Source organism: Argiope bruennichi, chromosome 1, assembly GCF_947563725.1.
Source record: "Argiope bruennichi chromosome 1, qqArgBrue1.1, whole genome shotgun sequence".
NCBI lineage: Eukaryota > Metazoa > Arthropoda > Arachnida > Araneae > Araneidae > Argiope > Argiope bruennichi.
This window is the reverse complement of record NC_079151.1, coordinates 104,484,375-104,502,571: the sequence shown is the minus strand read 5'-3', so window position 1 is coordinate 104,502,571 and position 18,197 is coordinate 104,484,375. Positions and strand designations below refer to the sequence as shown.

The 18,197-nt window shown below is 25.5% G+C and overlaps 1 protein-coding gene across 1 annotated transcript; it reads left to right on the top strand.

Annotated features, from left to right (window-relative positions):
* Nucleotides 1-4,188: 4,188 nt before the first annotated feature.
* On the top strand, nucleotides 4,189-17,511 carry LOC129977493 (uncharacterized). The gene is made up of 9 exons (XM_056090563.1): nucleotides 4,189-4,728; nucleotides 6,300-6,444; nucleotides 6,959-7,117; nucleotides 9,150-9,230; nucleotides 11,657-11,779; nucleotides 12,414-12,578; nucleotides 13,455-13,532; nucleotides 14,795-14,929; nucleotides 16,707-17,511. The coding sequence occupies exons 1-9, from the start codon at nucleotides 4,589-4,591 to the stop codon at nucleotides 16,902-16,904; spliced, it is 1,224 nt and encodes a 407-aa protein (XP_055946538.1). The 5' UTR covers nucleotides 4,189-4,588; the 3' UTR covers nucleotides 16,905-17,511.
* The last annotated feature ends 686 nt before the right edge of the window (nucleotides 17,512-18,197 follow it).

Genomic DNA, 18,197 nt, shown 5'->3' with positions numbered 1-18,197 from the left:
GATAGACGGAATAATGTTTTAAATCTTCATTTAATACTGAAATAAAAACAATCGTTGAATAAAAAAAATGTCATTGCTCTTTTTGAAAGATGTTTCGAAAATAATACTTTCTTTCAACACTCAACTAAGATTTTTTTTTATTGTCTTTAGCATTCTTCTTTTTTAGTATAAACGATTATCTTCATTGAATTTTTAAATATAAAATATTATTTTGCATTTTCGATAGTGATACTAAGAGAAAATTTTTAGAACTTTATTTAAATTTTTAAAGAAGTTTTCACGTTTTGTTTCCAAAACCTTACGCATTCTGGCTTTTACATTAAATAATCGAAAAAGAATGTAGGGTAAATATACTTTGTAAAAATATCTTTATTTTGCCACTCATTTTTACTAATCTTTTAAAATACAACTATTAAAATTTTTGTCTAACCAAGAGAGTATATTACGTCAAACGTTATATATCTCATCTATCGAAATGTTTCTATAGATGAGATAACATATTTTTAAAATTTCATTTAATACTGAAATACAAAAATTTATGAAATAAAATTCGGGGAAAAAATTACTCAGCGAAATATATTTCGAAAATACATTCCTTCAGTTTTCAGCCTGAACATTTTACTAAAATATTACATTCTTCATAAATATTACTTTTTTAGTATGAACTGGTATGCTGAATTTTTCAAGCTGAATTTCTGATTTTAAAATGTTATGTGAAGTTTTCTATAGTATTGTTAAGACAAGATAAATTTTTGAACGAAAGTTTCATATTAAATTTCCACAAATTTGCGCATGAGGGAATCATTAGCAAATTTTTGATAATATGTACATTATATAACATTTTTTGACTCCTCATCTCTATCTCTCTCGTTCATCTGGCCCTCGTTAGTTTCATCTCCAGTTTCTTTGCTTAGAATAAACGAGAGATCAGCTAAAGTATCATTTTTTGGCCAACCATCATCTTCGCTGATAGATCACTGTCACTTTCATCAGAAGCAAGTAAAATTGCTTTAATTTCTTCTTCAGCGTGTTCACGATTTCTTTTACTCATAATGAAGAATTAATAAGCTTTTCAATACAAAAATCACTCTGATAATCCAAAAACCCGATTCACAGTACGTAAAATAAAGAGTAGAAATTTACAACTGAAGAGAAATTTTCAGAATGGCATTCGAAAAGGGAACTCAGTATTTATATAAATTATCTCACTCTGTGAAAGAAGCGATAAAGAATACTCCCAATCTTTTTTTTTTTTTTTTGTCTTTTAATTCTATTTTGAAAGCGGTAGTTTGTGCTCGGCCTCAGAAATTCCGACAGTCCTTTGATGTCAGAATAAGACACTTGGAGTGTAAAACAACTTCCCTCCACAGTAACAAGAGTCAATATATATTTTGTGAGAAAACTGCGATGTGAATAGGCCGCAGTGACAATGAAATAGTTTGTCTTTATATCATTACATTAGTCTCAATACTGAAAAGAGCTTCTGATGCTTATCTGAAAAATAAACACATATAACGGTATCCTTATATATCATTCATCGTTATCAGAGCACTTCAGTGGAAATTTTTTTATAAATGGCCATAAAATCTTTCCAATTTTGAGCTAACAACACATGAAAATAGAAACTAAAACCCTTTCGAAATACAAAATATACGCCAACAATCTATTTAGTGAATTCCTCCTCAACCCCTACCGCCTTAAGGCATAGAGGAAACTACTGTGAAAAAGCCGCGAATGTCGAAGATAACGAGGACCTCTGGGAGTGTTTAGTAGAGTTGCCGCTTTTAATATCTATCTCCCCTAAAACGGCTAGCAGCCGCCCCAAAGCGACCCACGTGGAAGTTATAGGGTAAATTCTCAAGCCACCCCAAACCACCCGGCTGGAATCGAGAGGGTTTAATGCACATTTGCGATATTCCAACCATTTCTATACCTTAAGAAGCGAAACTAGAACTTTCTACACTCTTGTCCAAAAATCATGGATGATTCAGAATCACACGAAATCAAAACTCAAAAGTAAAAATTTCACCATTAGAATTATCGCACACAGCTTCATGTTGGTTACCAGCGAAAAACTCTATCTCGCTTTTTAAATTTCATTGCTAACCAGAAATTATGAGGAATTAATTAATTTAATAAGAAGGACAATTCCAAATTATACTAGGCAATTGCATACTATTTCATATGAATTAGAATTCAAGTGATGCAATAATCTACCATGCTAATCTAATGGATAAGATGTTAAACAGCCAATCAAAGGATGTTGGGTTGGATACTCAGGTTATATGGTAGGGTGAGAGATTTAATTAGAACTTTTCGTGAAAATTTCGAGATATCTTGTATATACGAATGATTAAAATTTTGAATTTTTTCTATACTTTAATAGGTAATTTGTAATTTTTAGTATTGTATAATATTATTAATACGGTGTAACTTTATTTAGTACTGTATGTTATATTACTCAATACCATGGAAAAATATTGCATAGTGTTATAAAACTATTAAATTTTTAATAGAAATATTATATATTACTTTTGCAAATTTTATAACAGTCTATGCATATCTTGTTTAATATGATACTTTAGATGCTTGTTTAACGCAGTTAAAAAAATAATAAACTTTTTTGGAACGAGGACGTATAAGAACAAGACGTAAAAAAAAAAAAAAAAAAATAATCTAACACAGTTAAAACCAAAAAGAGAATAATTTGAAAATGACCAAATTTACATAAAAACATAATGTGCACGCAGTAAAACATGAGAGGTACAGTTACAGGTATTAAAGTCATATTACACTTCCATAAAGACTCGAGTAGGGATGACGAATATTTTACGTACTGTTATTACGTAAGGAATATCATAAAGTCACAAATACCAGTGATCAATACTTTTCAAAGAGGGGTGTGATCCAAATCTTTGATACGATCTTACTGGTGATATTTCGATTACAGGTTTTGGATCACGATAGAAAGTAACAATCGATACGATCTGTCCAACGGAAGCTCTCGAACAAAATAGAAAAGGAGAAATCTGTGAATGGGTTGAAAAGTGAACGGACCAGTTATTCTTGGAATTATCGTATCATTGAATTGCATTATAACAAATATATCGGAGCGGTGACTTCACTGGTAAGTGTGAAGTCGCTGCTCCACTTCATGAGAGTGACCTTGACTTTCCGATATTCGCATTTGATGATGCACTATTCCATACAAATCATTTTTAATCGCTTGTGACATGACTTTCCATATATTCTGTTTGCTGCTGGCGCCATCTATTGGTAGAATATAGAACTAAAGTAAACGTTTTAATGAAATGACATATATATTTAATTGAAATTTTTCAGAAAATGGTTTACTCCAATAAAAAAATTAAATAAATAGTTTTAAAAAATCAAATTTAAGAAGTAAGCTGAAATAGATAAATTAATTCAATCACACGTTACTTAAATTAGTAAATTAAGTATTAATTACAATTAATAAATTTTATATTTAATACTAAGTAATAATTTTTAATTAATAATATGATTGAAATAACAGATATTTGGAACAAATATTTAAAAATAACAATTGAAAAATTATTTGTTATTCAAAAAATACGTGGATTATGCATCTCTAGACAAGAGAAAAAGTGTCGGAAAGTGATCGTTTTTCAAGGCTACCGAACTGTAAACTATTCAGGTTATCTGGCAAATCCAAGAACAAAACCAATCGGTAAGGGAATCCGTGAATGAGCAAGTCATTTTCTCCAAGTTCGAAAGAGATCATAGTTATAACAATATTCTCCCTCACGCATTACCCCAATAATTCCCAAATCGTCTGTCACCTGCTTTCCAACCATTACTGTAATCAATTCAAATATCTCCAAATGAAAGCACTAGCTCTGTAATTAAGAAATTAGTAAAAATATTCAAAGATCTTTGCAAAATAATATCTCTCTTTCAGGAACCTTATGATGAACGTAATGCAGATCATGAATATTGTATACCGTGCAGTTAATTATAACAATCAATATTATTATTATTATTTTCAGTCACTGGCACTATCTCAAGTGTGTGTGCTCTAAAAATACTAAAATATCGAATTTATAACATATTTAAGTGAAAAGTTTTATTTTATTTTATTTATTTTCGTTTTCTGCTTGCGGCAATTCAGAAACACAGTTTCATCTGAAATCAAATGAAATGAATGATTCGTCAAGTGTCAACATCAACAAGAACAGAAATTTGAAATTTGAAAGTGATTTGATGTCTGCTCGCAATTGGCTATGTGAAGTACCTCAAGTACCAAATAATGCTTCTACGTAAAACCAGGATCTAAACTAAAATGTCATGTAGTCTTGGGAATTTGTTTAAAAATAGAGTCATGAATAAGTTCTTTAAAAGTGGTTTAACAAGTTTTTTCTAATCCGACGTGGAATCTTTCTCCTCTGAAATTATACGAAAAACAAGTTCTTCATTCTTAACGTGAATTTCTTCAGTTTATCCTACGAATGAAAAACGATAAGTTCAAGCATTTAAAAAATATTTTCTTATTTTTATATATAATTGCTTTAATTACCTTTTAATATCAAGTTAATTATCAGGCCAGGCAATGACTAGTAATTTGTCCGGTCGGCTTCATGTTATTGTTCCGTTTGTCCGAAGAGTATTTAGAGAAAATCAATGTTTATATCCATTGAAAAAAAGGATCTTTTCAAGAAAATTTAGCTCAGCATTTTTAAACAGATATCAGTAAGTTATTTAAGTTTTGTATTTTCGGTTCATCATAGGTTTTAATGTTTATTAACCATGTCTCAAGTATAATTTTGTTACGTTATATTGTGTATCAAAAGCGTTTTTTGATGAAAATAATAAATCAGTTCGTGTTTCTAAAATGAAAAAAAAAAAAAAAAATGTAGAATTTTTATTACAAATAGCTAAAAATATGTTAAATATCTCAAATAATAGTGACTTATAGTCTTGAAAAATTTTGTCTTTGGTGTTCAAAATTTAAATTTGTAGAAGTTAAACAGACTTTGTAAGATTCTGTGTAATTTTTAATTTGATAATTCTGTTATCATACAGCAATATCATTATATAAACTTTTTCAATATTTTTTAAACTGTAATTTACTTAAAGAACGTCTTAAATATATATTGCTACTAAAACGTTTAATTTTCTTGTTGTTAAAATATATATATTATTTCTTGCTTGCTTATTGTGGTATTTCATTTTTATTCAGATTTTTAAAATCATTTTTCTTTTATGAATATTTTATAGTAAAACTCAGTATAGTTCTAATGATTATGTTGAAATTTATAAGAGTTTAAATATTATAATTACCATTAAAGTTTAAAAAGATTCATTTTTGTAATATTTATTCTTCACAACAATGCATTATCTAATCTTATTGAGAGTTATTGTATTTTCAGTTTTATAATGTACGAAAGGGCTACTTTTCTGAGCTTGTTCTTAGTTGCATTAGAATGCAACTTTGCAGTTTGAGAAGCAAAAGAGGAAGTTGGTTGTGGAAGAGGATATTGAAAAAAATTCCTAATTGTAAATAAATAAAATAAAATAAATTCAGAAATAATCAAATGATTAATAAAAAAACAAAAAAAGTAGGAAGAGAAAATGTACAAAAATAATATGTTTTAATTTTTTTTTTTTTTTTTTTGTTCTGCAAGTTGTCTACAAAAATTTATTGAATAGAAAGTTTAAAAAAAAAAATCTATAATGTCTTGAAGCTACAATATTTATTTAATGCATACTAGAGAGAAACAGAGGTTTAATTTGCCATTTTATTTGGAAAACATTAAAATAGTAGTTATAATAGAATTAGAATAAGAGTTGTTGCTTTTTAAAGTCCCTATTTATCAAATAATTTCCATTATATTCACATGTATGCAAGTTCATATTTGAAGTGAGTGATTGCATTATTCCATATTTTTGATTAATATATTGTAAATTGGAAAGATTAAATTTATTCAATAATCTATCTAAATTAATTTATATTAATATGTTTTATCTCAATTTAGCATTCATTCATAGATTTCAATGTATGTTGAATTGCTATTTTATTTTTTAAAATTAATTGATGAAAATCCCAATGATAATCAATATTGTGCCAAAATTGTATTCATGAAAATAGCTAATTGTTGAACGTTTTATAATTAATAATTTATTTGAATTCATTTTAGTTTTTCTCATTGTGTTATATTTGATGCTCATTATAGTTCATATTCTTCTCAAAGCTTCATAAAGTAGTCATTTTTTTCATGATTTTTTTTTTCAAATCTGTATAATTATTAATTTTATTTTAGGGAAGATAAATATAGTGAATTAAGAAATAGATTGGCAGCAGTACCATATTTAAATCTACTAGATAAGGAAGTAGATTGTGTTCACCATGACTTGTGTAATGAGAATGATGAGAGATTGAAAGATGCTCTAAAATGGTGTTCAAAGGTATATTAAATTCATGCTTAATTTTTAATTATTTCTTGTTTTATCTTGCATATTTTGATGAATATAGGAAATTTATAGTCACTGATGTTATGTATTTATTTTTCTAAAAAATGAAAAATCTGACACCTATATTTTTAAATGCTATTCGTGTTCTCAAAAGGATAAATAATCCCTTTCAAATGATAAGAATTTGAAATTCAAAGAGTTTATTTGTTGCTTTGAATTTATATATATATATATATATATATAACATTTCTGAGATTTTGAAAACTTAAGGAAAGTTAATACATGTTACTCTTCAGGTTTTTTTTGTAAATATTAATATGTTGGTCTTCTTAATTTATCAAGATAAATATTTAGAAGATAATTTTGTGTTGTATTATTTTAATGACTGCATATAAAAAAAATTGTATATTATAAAAGTTATATCTTGGAAATAGTTTATATCAGCTATTTAAAAAAAATCCTTATTCTATATAATTTTTTTCCTTCAATTTACCTACTTCTCTTTTAGGTTTTTAATTATAATGCTCGAAGTGGCAAGAAGATTCGTGCTGTTGCCCTTCTGAAAGCTTACTGTACTTACGGTTTTAACATTGATGATGTTGCTTGGAAACAATGGGATTCAGATAACTGGAGATCAGCTGTCATATTAGCATGGTGCATTGAATTGGTAAGATCATGTACGGTGTATGGATGGTAAATGGGGGAAAAGATTTCAATCCAAATTCATCAGTAAAGTTTGCTTTTAAATTTTTTTTTCTCAGCAAATTTATTTCTAAGTACCATTGCATGATTTTGAAATTAAACGATATAGTACTAAAAAAATTTAGATGTTTTTGCATGGAAAAAAAATTAGAATTCATTTGTAGTTTTCTTTGATTACCTTCTAATTTTGTTTTATTAATTTTTCTAGTTTAAAAAAAATATTTAATTAAAAATTGATTTTAATTAATCTTTTTTTTCATAAATATTAATTTAAATACACAAATATTAGTACTTGCATTTTAACTGCATGCCAGTGATTAATAACCCCTTCTCCCCAAAGAAACCAGTCTACATGTTAATAAGCTCATTTCTAACTATATTTGATTATGTTTCCCAATGGGAAGTAGTTGATAGATAAATAAGCTTTTTCCTTTTTCATAATATCCATGTAACTTTATGAATTAACTAAGTTACAAGTTAAAATCAAATTATTTTCATAGAACTATGCTGCAAACTGTTGTACAAATGTCAGAATCGTTTTATTATAAAAATTTCTATATATATTTACTTTTTATGTATATCTAATACTATGTATAACTAACTACTACTTAGCATTTTATTCCTTAATTAGATGATCCTGTGCAGACATCTGCACTCTGTGTCTCTTCTATAGTTAAACTATACATATATTGTAAAATAATATTCTGCATTCACAACAATAAATAAGCAGATATAGATTACATCATATGTATTCAAAATTTCTTCCTGCATGCAAAAGCAGTTCTTTAAAGTTAAAGTTATATATATGATATAGTCGTTATAAAAAATATTCATTTTTATCAATTACTAAAATATAGTTTTTTTTAAAAAAAATATTATTTAAATCTTTCCTGTATGTATGCACATTATTTTATATTTTTGAAATTGGAGACACAACTGTGAATCAAATAATCTTACTCTCTAAAGACTTTTGTACATTTGTCCATGACTTAAAAGTGTTTTTAAAAAAAATCTAGTTAAATTTTTTCTAAAGTTTGCTTTTGCGCTTTATTCATAGTTTCTGAAATAGCCAACCAAATAGAAAATTATTTATTTTAAGAATTTCTAACTGATTGGGGAATGACAGTATTTTTTATTTGATTTAATTTCATTTTTTCAGTAAAATGCATATCAAAATTTTTACATTTCAATCATACCCATAGTGTTCACCTCAATATTAAAATAACATAATTTATCCATTGTTGACTTAATCTAATTTGGTAATGATTTGAATGTCTCTGCTTCTTCAGAAAATCTGTTTCATATCTATTTGACCATTTTTGAACCATTTCATCCAAAATTTATGGAATCTTGGCAAGAAATATTGTGAACTTTACAATGTAAACAATCTTTTTTGCAAGAAAGTTATTTTATCTCACACAAATTGAAATTCTATTTGTAAAAAGACTAATCATTGCCATTGATAAACAAGAAATTAATCTTTTTTTTGTTGGTATGTACCTTACCATCATATATAATTATGTATATATGATGTGGGAACTGCTAACAGATCTATCATGTATGGTGTCATGTTGACCATGTTGCGTCATTAATCACATGATACTTTCTTGCCATAATTGCAGATGAGAGTTGGTCAGTGAGATAGTAAGATATACAGCTCATGCTCATGTATCTTTTTATATTTTATATTAATTTAGTAATGTTTTGTTCTTTGATCTTAATAAATATATTTCACATATTAATGCTGGTCGTTGCCTTTTCAAACAATTTATATATAGATATATATACTGGTAGTCTAGAGAACTTAAGCAATAATGTAAAATAATTATTTTATAAATTAATATGTATATCTTTTACAATGCTATATGTCAGATTTGGCTTCAATATAAATTTATTGAATAAGAATTTCCAGAAACTGCACAAATTTTGGAAATTTTTAATTAAAAATATACTATGAAGTTTATATCATATTCTATTTATTACTTTCTAAATTCCAGCTTCAGGCATATTTCATCATACTTGATGATATAATGGATCAGTCTGTTTTGCGAAGAGGAGAACCATGTTGGTATAAAAAAGTAAGAGTGAATTATTCTCATTTTTATATTTCTTTCCATTTCACTATCTAATTTCATAAAAATGTTATTCAAAATTTTAAGGAATATAAAAATATAACAGAATCTCTATATCTGTGTTTAGATTAATTGATAATTTTTTCCCTGGATTGATGCATGATATGGGCTAGAATTTTATAATATCAAAATTCTTGCTATATTTTTTGGAAGTACCTTTTTATCATTTGATATTTAAAAATGTTATTTGATTTGTTCATAATGCTATACTTCAAGAATTTATACATCATAATATTAAATGACTGTCTTAAAATATAGCACACACACACACACACATAGACACATACATACAGAGACAAAAAGATAATTTTTGATTAATTATATAAAACACTACTTCCCTCCAAATAGTACAATAAAAATAAATGCATATTTATATGCTTTAAAAAAGTTTTCATAAAACTACTTATCAAGTAATATTTAAAGAAAAGAGATATTTTTTACTGTTTGGTTATATATATATATAGTTCTTTGTCTTGTATTTTATTTTGTGTTTTAAATTTTGTTGCAAGTATTATTTTAATTTTATTACCAGTTTTTTTTTTCAAATTAAATATTAGGAGGATTTTAAAACTGTGCAATGCATATATTTTTATTTTTAAATTTTCCCTTGTGTTGATAGCCGATATGTGAAACAAAGGAGTACTTGAATACTGTTCAATATGATCACAACTTATTATACAGCATTCATCAAAGCAGTAGGGCAATTCATTCTTTACACTATTGAGTACGTTTGCAATAGTTGATAAAATGATTGTTACTGATTTTTTTTTTCTAGTTTAGAGTAGGTTGGCTATTTCCTTTATTTTAAATCTTCAGATATCTTAGAGCTGAATGTCAGAGATTCTTTCGCATTCAACATTTTCTTTTGGTGCTCTTTGTTCATACTCTTCTCTTCACAAAGAACTAGTGCATGCCAACTGATGATACCATCTTTAGATGTTATTATTTAGCATACAATTTATAAACCTATACACAACTGAAATGGTATTTTTGAGATTTCAGTCTAACACGGAATCATTACTATATATTTTACTTACAATTAATATTCTGATGTTTATATTATATTACTTACATATTACTATATATCTTACTAAATTATTTCTTTATACATCATTATTATATACATACATTACTACATATCATATTAAACAATTAAAATCCTGATGTGTATTTTAAAACATCTGGTATATATTATTCACATTTTAACCAGCTTTATAATTTCTTGAATAAAATGTGCTATGTTTAGTATATACAAAATTAAAAAGACCCTTTAGAAAGTAATTTCATTCTATTCATTTGTTGAAAGAAGAAAGAGTGTTTCATGGTTAAAAATGGAATGTAAAAAAAACCCATTTGTTGAATATTGGCTTATAATCTGAAACTATAATCTAACTAAACTTTCCTTTAAATTATCAATACAATTTAATTTTACAAATTGCACTCTTCTATTTATACTTGCACATTGTAAAGGTTTTCACTAAAATATTGATTCAGATTATGTTAGCAATTTAAATATTTGAGTAATTTAAACTAATTGACATTTTAAATATTTGAATAAATTAAATTGTAATTTTTCATTAACCACAAAATATGAAATTTCTTAATTTTCAGTTTATTTGTAAAATAGGAGGCTTAATGTTAATGTTATCTGTATTCTAAACATATTAAGCATTCAAACTCTGGCTATACCTTAACTTCTTAGTTCCATAACTTTTTCCTCATTGTTCTAAATGTGGCACTAAGAGATACTAAACATGATATTATAAAACAAAACTAGTAGGAGAATTATTAATTATATGTTTAATATAAATTCCTGCATTTGTCATATAAATTATTTTATCTTTTAACTTTTTTATTCATTACATAGTGGATCTCTTTTGTTTATTAAAATATTCACCTTGTGATTATTTTTCCGTAAATAAAATCTTATTTGAAAACGCATTGTTGCTGCTGTAAATGTTTTAGCTAAGTACTTTCGCTACGTTCATGGCTATTGCAACATTGTTATTATTGTTAATCTGAGTATATTTCTTTTTAAATTGGAACATTTGACATAACATTTGATAATAAACCTACTATAAATGCATCAAAATAAGAAAAAAAAGGAGATATCAAATCTATTATATATGTAAAATAAATTTACATGGTTAGAGAAATACTTTAAAATCACATGCATTGTCTCATAGAAAAAAGTAAATATTTAATGCATAGGCAGTTTGTGTAGCTTATTTAATTATTTGATATAGACTTTTTGAAAATGTTACTGCATTTTAATTTCATGCTGACCTGTGATTTTTTTATTTTTATTTCTTGTCATAGAATATGACATTAAAAACAATTTTATAATAATTCTTCTTTTTATTTTGATAAAGCCAGATGTTGGACTGTGTGCTATAAATGATGCTTTGTTGCTTCAGTGTGGTATTTATAAACTTCTTCAAAAGCATTTCGTGGGTTCAAAGTGTTATACAAATGTGCTTCATGAATTCCTTAAGGTAAAAAGAATCAACTTTAAAATTTTTATTTTCTATGACTTGTAGTAATTTGAAGTATAAATTTTAATTAATCTATAATTTTGAACTCAAATAGTCACTGAGTGCCTTACTAAATGCCACTATGAATATTTACAGAGAGGGTAGTAAAGGAAATTATTTAATGTCACTTCCGTTTTTTTTAATATATGTCTCCCAAACCATCACATTTAATTGAAAATTATATTTTTGGATATTTATGATGTGAAAATGTGGATAATCTTCAAATTCAAAAAGAAAGGGGGTGGGGACCCTAATCTGCACTTTATAGAGCAATAGTTAAAGAACTGATGAAATTTTTTAAAAATTTCTCCAAATGATATTTATAAAGAAGACTTTTTTAATAGGTTGCATTATTATTCTGCTTTTGAGTGTTCTCATTTTGAAAGAATTATGTATTAAATTCTTTTCCTATGTTCTTTTCAATAAAAATAAATTTTTGCACTCTCCACAATGACTAAAATTCACTGTAAATGCATCATATGAGTTGTTTTTAGTTTTTTAAAAATTTTTGTCATGTATTTTTACGTTGAATAATTATTATTGATTATTATAATGAATAATTTTATTATATTTATTTTTTAATTTTAATTTTTAGGTAACTCATGAAACAGTGTATGGGCAGTGTATAGATATGATGTTTAATCCAATAAATCAAAAGCCAAGCTTTGATAAGTTTACTTTTGAAAGATATCTAACTCTTACAGAATATAAAACAGCAAATTACACCTTCCGCCTACCTGTTCATCTTGCCATGCATCTTGTGAGTTATGCTTATAAATTTTATTTGGTAAATGTGAAATTTCCAGTGTGCATTAAAAATAGTAAATTTCATCAGAATAAAGCCTTTTATTTCATCAATGTTTGGTTTCATTAACAGTGTCATGTTACATTGTGAAATTCATATTATCACTGTATCATTACAAAGAAATTAATGCATATTTTTTTTTTTTTTTAACAAATAAATAGCTTTTATATGTTACTGAGGAGTTTTTATTTTTGTCTTCATTGTGTGCTAAACAAGTGTTTTATATATTCTATTCTAAACATTTTGATATAATATTGCATGTTTTTAATTAAAAATGTTAATATGAATTAATAACTTGGTATTATATTTGAAATGTACATTTGTTTGTTTAGAAATGGTTGAGAAATAATTATGTGGTTGCAATGCTTAAGTTGAATTCAGAAAGAGGAGATATTCTATCTGTAGTAAAATTTTCATATTTGTACACGTTTTGGTCTGCATTTGGTCTTAAATTGAATTTGTATTTGGTATTTAAATTGTAATTGCATATTGTATTGCTGATATAGATCATGAAATCATTTACAATACGCTGTAGTGGAATTCCTTTTTAAATTATTCTTTTCATTATGAGACATAATAACAGATTTAATCTAAAAAATTAAAGTTAAAAATTCATAGTTAAAAGGGAATTAATTATAAAGAAGCACTGTGGAGCTAAGATGCATGAAACAAATTCAAGTCTTTCATGCTTTGCAAATTGTTGTCATATATTTATTACATTACTAAAAAAAATTCCCCTTTTTTTATATCATATTTGTTATGCATTTATGTTTAACTTCATGTATTTAATTCCTTTTACTCTAAGCACTGTCATTACCTTTTTTATTTTAGGCTGGTGGTTATTCGATAAATGAATTTGACTTTACTAGGAAGCTTTGTTTGAAGCTTGGGTTGTATTTTCAAAGCCAGGTAATTATATTTAATTGAATTTTTAAAAAAATTAAAGTTATAATTTAATCTACTTGGATTATATGCAATATGAAATTACAAAAATGATTACAAAACATTAGTTTATGATTTTTATTTCTGTAAAATTGATGAATGATGTTTTGCTAGCTTTGTAGAATAAATTTCAGAAATAACAATATTAGTTGAATTTGAGTTTGCAAGAGTAACATATTTTTCTTAGCTGTAATAGAATAATTTGAAAAACCATACATCAGTCACTATCCAGGGGTATTGGCATAGAATTAGGAATATATGCATGGCTAGCCATGAATTACTTTTCAATCATGAGTTTAAGATTATCAAATAGGCAATGTAGATAACTGCTTAAAGGCTCCAGAAATTTTGGTGTTTTCTGAGGATATTAACTATCTGCTGATTCAGGTTATTAATTAAAATCTTTTACAAGTTTTATGTTGGGTTGTCTTAAAACTCTAAAATATATTGTTTTATTTATTGAAAAAGGTTCTATTTTATAATTAAATATGTTTTCAATTGTGTCCAAAAATTTTTTTTAAAAAAATATTTTGCTTAAAATTTTGTTGAATTTGAAAATAAAATTTTCTATATGAGAAATGCCAAAACTAACTCTTAAAAAATCCTCAAAATTAAATGCTTTGTTGGATTATCGGAGTTTACTACTTAAAATTGGTTACAAAAATAATTAAGATCAATAAAAAAAATATCTGAATAGAATGTTACAGATTTGAAAAGGATATTCCCTGATACATTCCCTAAAGACTTCTAGAAGGTTTCTTAACATGCCCTTGGGAAGTAGATGCTACTACAAATGTCATTCAGATTTGTTTATGATTTAATTAATATTTAAATTTCAAGTCAACAAAGAAACAATTTTGTTGACTACTAAAGGGTCATAAATACAATTAAATTATTGAATTTGTTTAAAATTAGAATTATTCTCTTTTTTTCTACACACTGATTTAATCATAATAATTTTAGTTTTTTGATTAAATTATTATTATCTGCCATAATACATTAAAAAAATTTCTTACTTGATGTAATTAAGTACATAAACTAATATTTATTTTTTGCCATTTGTATTGTATAAATATATGCTGTATTGAATGTAAGGCCTTGGTGAATGCAAGCTTTTCATTTGAAATTGAAAAGCTGACTTAAAAATTCCAAATTTATGTTCTGTTTTTATGTAAAACTTTGATATACCTACTGTAACATTCTATGTATATTCATCTTTATCATATTAGGATGATCGCTTAGATTGTTTTGGCAAATCGGAGATCACTGGAAAATTTGGGAATGATATACGTGAAGGAAAGTGCACATGGTTTTCAGTGAAATTTCTTGAAGAAGCACCAGAGTCTATGAAAAAGATATTTTTAGTTAGTATTTGAATTTATATCTCTGCTAGGCTTTATAATAAAGAGTAAAAATAATTTTAAATTGGCAAAACAGAATAGATTTTTTTTTTCATTATTTATGATTAATGAAATTTTTTACAACATTCTGTTGAATTCCTAATTTGTACAAAAGTAAATGTATCAAATAAAGGTAACATTTGTTTATTTAATTGTAAGATCTTGTAAAATGATTTTTACTATTATTAACTCAAAAAATGTATTCTAATGATTAGAGTGTAATATCTAGAAATTTTTAAAATAATTCAGTAACCTGATAAATAATCTATGAACACTTACATAGTGCAGTATTTTTTTTATTAGATATATAATTTTACTTTTACTTTATTATCTCATATCTTTTAGATAAAATTTAGCTTTGATGTTAGAATAAATACAAATAATATAGAAGTTAGTATTTTTTTGGTTGAATATTAAATTACACTGTGGGTTGTATCATAAAAAAATCTAATTGGCACAATAATAGAAAACAGTATTCTGTTCAGCATAAAGCAGCACTTGCAGGAAACAGTAGCAAATATGCACAAAATCTGAAATAAGCAATGATTATACAAAGAGCTCAGAGAGAATTTTACACTAAAAGTGCCATTATATATCTACTCACATTTATTGACAGGACAACTTCACAACTACTTTACTATTACTTATTGATTCTTGTTTTTTTTTCTTCATGGTTTTGTGATGAAGTACAGAACCTTTTAGAGCAAATAGTGAAAAATAAACTCTTAAAGATTCTGGACCCTTCATTTTTGTCACCAAGACTAGAAATCAAATGCTCACATCCATTCAGAATCCATTAGAGTCATTTGTAAAACTATTTTCCTTATTACAATACTCACTACACAGAGAAGCAACAGTATAAATTCCTAACAGTATTTATTATTTTACTTAAAAATATCTGTCTGATGTTGAGATTAAAAAAAAAAAGACACATCTTACATTGTAATAGTATTAATTATTTTAATTCTAATGTATTTGTCTAATATTTGAAGTGTTGAAGTAAAAAAAAAGTAAAAAAGAAAAAAGAATTATTTTCAAGAATTTTCTATTTTCTAAGGATAAAAAACAAAATATGTATAATCTTATATGTATATCTTTACAAAATATGTATAAGAATATTAGATAATATTCTTATATTATATATAAGAATATTAGAAATAATTATTCTAATTGTTTGGAAAAAAAAAAAAAAAACTTTTTAACACAATCCTTCCCTGTTTTCCTTTAACATGTATTCTATGAATGCATATGTTCTTATGAACATTTAAAGACATTTTTGCTTTTAAAATAATAAGCATTAATGTATTAAAAGTTTAATTAAATTTGCATGATTTACTAAATATATATTAATGCAGATTACCAATGTATTAAATAAATTTGTTTGTTACATTATCAAAGAGACTTTTATGCTCATGCAGTTGATCATAGGAATATTTGATAGTATATGCTAAATTTTGTGTGCTATTTTTAATAATAAGAATAATTTCAATTTTTCAAATTTCAATTCAAGACAAAACAATTTCTAAAACTTATATTAACATGAGTTGATGTTTAGCACTTCTTTTCATATAAAGTTTTACTTATATGTTAGAAAATTGTTTTAACTCTATATGTTGCTAGATCATTTGGACAATTTTCACTAAACAATATTGTTCTTTTATTTTTTGCATTTTCTATATGCACATGATTGCTTAGTAAAATTTATAAACCTAATTTTACAGCCATACTTTTTTTTTTGTAGGAAAATTATGGTGTTGATGATAAAGATGCCACTGCTAAAGTTTTTGAGCTATACAGGAAAGCAAATTTATTAGAAAAATTTGAAGAATTTGATGCACAATTATGCACAGAGATAAGTACTTTAATAGAATCAATGAATGATATCAAAGGAGCTCTTTTCTATGATCTATTTGCTCAACTCCGGAACAGAGAAAAATAATTTTGATTTCATTTTAAAAATGAAGTCTTATATTGAATTTTCAGTATTTAAAAGTTACCTTTTCATTATTATGAAGTAATGTCTTAAATGAAGACATACAGGGTGCAGGGCATTAATTTTATGAATTCATAACTCTATATTTATAATTTTGAAAATGTAACCTAACAATACTTATGTATATGCATTATGGAGATTCTTTGTTTACTATAATTTATCTATATTTTTTTCAATGGATCATCTTTGTTTCCTGGTTGTTCTTATAAGTATGGTGCTTATAGTGAATCATACAGTAGTGAAATATTAATTTATATAAATATGGAGATTCTTGACATAACTCTTAAAATATTTTTTTTAATGAATAAATTGATAAAATTCGCTCAGCAATGTTTCAAAGTGACTATAAATATATTATATTTAGGTTATTCTCTATAAGATATAACATTTTTTTCCAATATTATAATATTGAAATTAATAATTAAAAGTTTTTGAATTTGAAGGTAATTCGGTTAACCAACTATAACTAAAGTTTAAAACAATGTGTAACATAGTTTATAAGAATTTCTGTATGTATTTGCATTTTTAGGTAAAAGCTAATAATAAAAATATTCTAAATTGCATTTATTCTTAAACTGGATAATATATTTTCATATCAGTGTTTTAGAATTTGATTCTCTTTTTTTTTTTTTTTTTTTTCCCTACTGTAAAATTCTTTTTACCTTTCAGGATTTCCAAAATTTGTAATGAAAAATAATTTTCCGATTAATGTAAATTATTTTTTGTCTATTTCATATTTTACTACTTGGTAAAGAAAGCAAAATTTTTTCAAGGTTTGCTTTTTTTTTTAAGTAAAAATGTATGACTTTGTAACTAAGGAAGAGAGACACATTTATGTTATTGTAGAAATGTGAAACTGAACAAAATTAATATATTTGCAAACAATATTTGTGTATATAAGATGAAAAGGCTTGGTGAAAAAAGACCACTAAGTAAATAAATGATATAAAAGCAGAAAGTATAACAAATTATATACAGCTCTATTAATGGAAAAAGGAAATAAACAATAGAGGCGTAAAAAACAATAATACTTACATAAGGCATGTAACATACATGAAAAAAAGGGAAGGCTTATCAGGAAAAAACTATCTCATTGATAATAAGGTGTTTTTTTATTAGAACGGTCGATGAATTAATGCTAAAAAGGTAGCCCACTGTCCCTTTTTCCTTATATTTTTTGATTTGTGCTTTATTATATGGTTTTCATGTATCTATTATTATATAATTTAATAAGGCCCT